Here is a 5095-nt window from a genome sequence, read left to right as displayed (position 1 = left end):
AAGGGCGGTAATTTGATGCCTACTTGTATTGTTGGAACTAGGAGACAAAGTTAGAAAATGAAATCGTTGAGGCATGAACAGGAATAAGATGTCTGTGGCTGTAATTTACTACTATAGATAAGTAGTGGACCAGAGGCAGAGAAATTAAGAAAAAAGATGATGTGAAGGATAAACTATGACTTTGCAATTGGTTGGCAAGCAAAGAAATAAATAAACCTTGGTCCTGAACAAATTAATTTTCCTGGAAAAACAGCTCTTCAGTGGGTCTGGATTCTTAAAAAATATAAATTTCAGTGGGACCAAGATTTTCAACAAATGTAATGTCGGCTGCCGCTTGGGGCTGAGGCCTGACTGAGCGGCGGTGTCTCCCGCAGAGAATTTCCTGCTCCAGTTTAAGAGCTACTGTTACTTCACCAACGGCACGGCACGGAGCGGGTGCGGTGCATGACCAGACACATCTATAACCGGGAGGAGTACGTGCGCTTCGACAGCGACGTGGGCGAGTACCGGACGGTGACCGAGCTGGGCCGGCGGACCGCCGAGTACTGGGACAGCCAGAAGGACCTCCTGGAGCAGAAACAGGCCAAGGCGGACACGTACTGCAGACACAACTACGGGGCTGTGGAGTGCTTCACGGTGCAGCGGCGAGGTGAGCGCGGGGCTGGGCGGCCACCGGCGGGGGCGCAGTGCGTGTGAGTGTGTGTTTGAAACAAGGACAGAGACAGAGAGACACAGAGAAGGAGACAGAGGAGACTGCGTTCGGTAGGCGGGGAGTGTGTAGGGCTGTGAGCAAGTACAAGTTAGGCGGGTTCCTGTGAGAGCCTGTTGTCTGGAGACCGTGTGTGATTTTGTCAGTGACTGTGAGAGGGGAGAGAGTGTGTGTGGTGTGGGGAGGCCCGGGAGGGAGGGGAGGTGTGGCGGGAGGGGTGCAGGAGGGAGGCTCCGGGCGTCCTTGGTGGTCCCTGTGGGGGAGGGGAGGGGGAGGGGAGGGGAAAGGGGAGGGGAGGAAACCCCAACTGGGGTGGGCGGTTAGAGATGCGGGAGGGACTTCAAGGTGTCTATGGTTGGGGGAAGGTTTGGGGAAGGAGAGGTGAGGAAAGTGAAAGGATTGGGAGCCTGTGAGGAGAAGAGTCACAGTGTGCTCTGGGCACACACCCTCTTACTCCTGACACCCCGGAAATAAGTGTGCCGCGTCTGTCTGTGTGTAGGAGCACTTCACTGAGAAAAAGGTGTCAGACTACTTTTTGACAGGTGCGGGCAGGGGAGCCTCTGCGGCTCCTCTGATCTTCCTGAGACTTCTCCTAGGTCTAAATTTTTCGCCTTTTTTTTTCTTAGCCTATATATTTTTACATAGTTGAAATGACTGTGTAATCAGCTTTTGAATTATAATTGTGTTAACACACTGATGTTACTATTTTTATAACGCTAATAGTATTCGAGTAGTTAACATAATATTTCTTTTTATAAGTGTAACAATTCACCTCACAATCTCCTTTATCAGATCTTGTTTCAAAGATATATAGTGCCAAGTACTCAGTTTAAAAGTTACATTTTTTATTTTAAATTTATATTTCTTTGATTCCTAAAGTTCTTGAATATCTCTCACATATTTATTGGCCCCTTGTTACTGCTATATTATTTATTCTCTATTATTTCTGGGGTCCTGGTGTTTTTCTCAGTGATATAGATTCTCTATGCAGCAAAATTAACACTGTTGATATTTGATTCAGCTTTCTATCCGTAAGAGACAGAGCCTGGATTTGAACCCAGGCAACATGGATTCAGAAATGACACTTTTAATTAAATGCCTTGCAAAGAGTTGTAAACACATCAACAATAAACTGCTTCATGCAATGGGAAGAAAAGACACACAAGTATCCTCAGCATTTCTAAAATCTAATGGGTCCATGCGGTAAGGGTTAAATTCAGGATCATGGTACTAACTCCTAAAGTTGGGCCACATGGCCACCTTTGAGGGACACCTGCCCAAGGCTGCAGTCTGGGACTGGAGAGTGGTTGCAGAAAGGCAGCCAGCCAACAAGACTTACTCTGTCTCCCTCACTTATCCCCTCTACCTTTTTCTCTCCTAGTGGCGCCTACAGTGACTGTGTATCCTGCAAAGACACAGCCCCTGCAGCACCACAACCTCCTGGTCTGCTCTGTGAATGGTTTCTATCCAGGCCATGTTGAAGTCAGGTGGTTCCGGAATGGCCAGGAAGAGGAGGCGGGGGTGGTCTCCACAGGCCTGATCCCTAATGGAGACTGGACCTTCCAGACCATGGTGATGCTTGAAACAGTCCCTCAGAGTGGAGAGGTCTACACCTGCCACGTGGAGCACCCCAGCCGGACCAGCCCTGTCATAGTGGAATGGAGTGAGAAGCTTTCTGGCCTCATAAGTTCCCCAGCCACCAAGGAGGGGGTTTTGATTACCACTGATTGTCAGGTTTCTCCTCTCCCTGAACCATATTTTTATTTGCTTCATGTTCTTCTCTTTTTCAGCACAAGTTACTGGGAGTAGCCCTGTGATATCCTGTGATAGAAACCCTCTGATAGTTTGTAGATATCCTTTGATAGTTTCTATAAATACCTATACCCACTGGTGAGACAATTCTGCCTGGCAGGCAGAGAAGAAGTGTCCCTGTTCTGAGCCTCCATGATATCACAATTCATGGTCACCCCATTGCCCAAGGCACCAGACCCTTGGGCAATGTAAGGCTGGGCTTGTGCTTCTGACACTGTTTCTCTGAGATGTTCCCTGTGATCTGAGAAGGGGCACATCCTCTACAATGTAGGGACCTTCCTGACATGAGGGGAGTCCAACCTCAGTTCTGCCTTTTATTAGCTCTGCCACCCTAGACAAGCTCCTTAACCTCATTCAGCCCCAGGGTCCTCATCTATCAGATACTGAAGTCTTGTGGCCTTATGTCAGGGCTGTAATATTTAAATGAATTCAGTGCCTTAACCTTGAAGCTACTCAGTGTGATTTAAAGATGTTTTCCTAGGAATGGACAATTACTCTATTTCTTCCAGGGAAGCCTTCTTTCCCCATTCTCAAAGCTCTCAGTCTTAGAGACTGAAATAGAGAAGTTGGATTTGGGATAAAAATCACTAAAACTAGCCTCTTTTCCCAGGGGCACAGTCTGAATGTGCTCAGAGCAAGATGCTGAGTGGAACTGGGGGCTTTGTTCTGGGTCTGCTCTTCCTTGGGGTGGGGCTGTTCATCTAATTCAGGAATCAGAAAGGTAAGGAACCTGTTGGCAGCTGAGACTCCCAACAGACGTTTTGGGGAAGAAATATGACTTTGACCGGTTAGTTCTCTCTATATCAATGACCCTGTATAAAATCTTTCTTTACCTAGTTGACCTCAAATTTCCTGGAAATCCAGAAATTGACAGTCCATGGTTAGCTGTGGTTGAAACATAAAAGGTGATGGCCTGCAGAGATAAGAAAAAGGTTAACATGCATGGAGATTTTGGGTGGAGATCCTGGGGCAAATGCAGGAAGAGACACAGGGGTGATGAAATTACACTGGATTTGTGTGACAGAAGCTTCATCCTCTCAGTGTCTGTTCTCTCTACCCTGGCATCATGTGAAGTGGGTTGTGGTGTTAGAGAAGTCTTAGGAGAGTTGTCTGGGCCCAGGGACATTGTGTTTGGGGATAGATTTACCTCCGTATCTTTTAAGTATATATCTTCCCTCCTCTTTTCCAGAACATCCTGCACTTCAGCCAACAGGTAATGCTCTTTAACTCTCTTTCAGGATCATATTTAGTCTCCCTATAACAGATGGTAGAAGTGACAAGACAGGAGACAGAAATAATGAGAAAGACTTTGGATCTGACTTCTGATCAAGCAGTTTACCTTAAAGCTTCTTCTCTCCACTAAACAGAGGGCTTGAACTCTAAAAGTGGCTTTGGCTCAGGGAGACTTAAGAATTTTTCCCCTTCTTACTGCAGTGCTTTAACATGAAGGCCTGAGAGACAGAGAGAGGGGAAAAAAGCTGCTTGTAAAGTTAAGACAGGAAATGACACTGTCCTCTGTCTCCTGCAGGACTCCTCCGCTGAAGAACCTTCTGTCCCGGCTTCTTCATGGCCTAAACAGGTCTCCTGCTTAGCTCTTATTCTTCCAAAACGAGAGTGTTTATCAGGATCTGGTTTGCTCCTGGTTGAGTGACCCTGCAGAAAACGTCCTTCTTGCTGGTTTCCTCAGCCCCCGCATTTGACCTGGACATTCCTCATATTGTTTGCAACACCTTATCTTCATTCTTTCCTGGTTCCCTCTGTTTTCAATCTTTACTGCCTCCTGTGCACCTGATCTCATCTTCTGTCCATATTATTATATAATGTTTTTCTCAAATAAATATGGAGTAACAATCATCTGCTTCATACAGTTTCAAGGAAAGAAGAAGAAAGAAAAGAGAAAGGGAGGATTTCATCGCAAAACTATTAATGGTTATTATTTATATTCCTGAATTTTGGTCACTTGTGGAACTGGAGGTTTCCTTGTTTCTCTCCCTGTTTTTTCCTCGAGGTTTCTGCATTTTGTCATTAGGCATGTTTTCCTGAGCTAGGAGAAAGCCCTTAATTGACCCTATCATGACGGTTTCCTGCATCTTTGTAATCTCAAAGATAAGCACACTTTATAAAAATCTGTTATTATTTAAAAATTACGAAATTTATAATCATGCTCTTTTCCTCTTTTTCCATGATTTTTAAAGAAATTATCTAATCCTGGGTTAGTTCACACCTTGATCACCTCTTTAATTAGACTAATGGTGGGCTTCAACATTTGTCTTTTTCTGTCACTCAGATAAACATCAGCGACATGCTGACTCTTTGGCTGGGATGCATTCTTCCCCATAAATAGGTTTTGGAAGGCCATCAGGACAGAGCCACAACTCATGTCAATAAGATGCATTTCTGAGGCCCTCCAGTTTCTGTCACAAACTTACTGTCTTTCAAGGGAAAATCCTGTATGGATCTTATCTCAGCAGAAATCAGAGACAATTCTGAGAAACAAAGGAAAATTTATGAATACAGGGATGTTCATTCAAACAATGAAATATCCTGCAGTTGGAAGACAAATGAGAATCCCTG

General features: G+C 45.3%; 1 protein-coding gene across 1 annotated transcript; it reads left to right on the top strand.

Annotated features, from left to right (window-relative positions):
* Positions 1-429: 429 nt before the first annotated feature.
* Positions 430-3226, top strand: LOC309829146 (DLA class II histocompatibility antigen, DR-1 beta chain-like; the record flags this gene model as incomplete). Its single annotated transcript, XM_082664847.1, has 3 exons — positions 430-649; positions 2091-2372; positions 3132-3226. Exons 1-3 carry the CDS (start codon positions 445-447, stop codon positions 3224-3226), a joined length of 582 nt encoding a protein of 193 aa, XP_082520973.1. The 5' UTR covers positions 430-444.
* Positions 3227-5095: the final 1869 nt, after the last annotated feature.

Source organism: Grampus griseus (assembly GCF_964374135.1).
Source record: "Grampus griseus genome assembly, chromosome: 10".
NCBI classification, from domain to species: domain Eukaryota; kingdom Metazoa; phylum Chordata; class Mammalia; order Artiodactyla; family Delphinidae; genus Grampus; species Grampus griseus.
The sequence above is the reverse complement of the archived record's forward strand: the minus strand, read 5'-3'. Positions and strand labels throughout refer to the sequence as shown.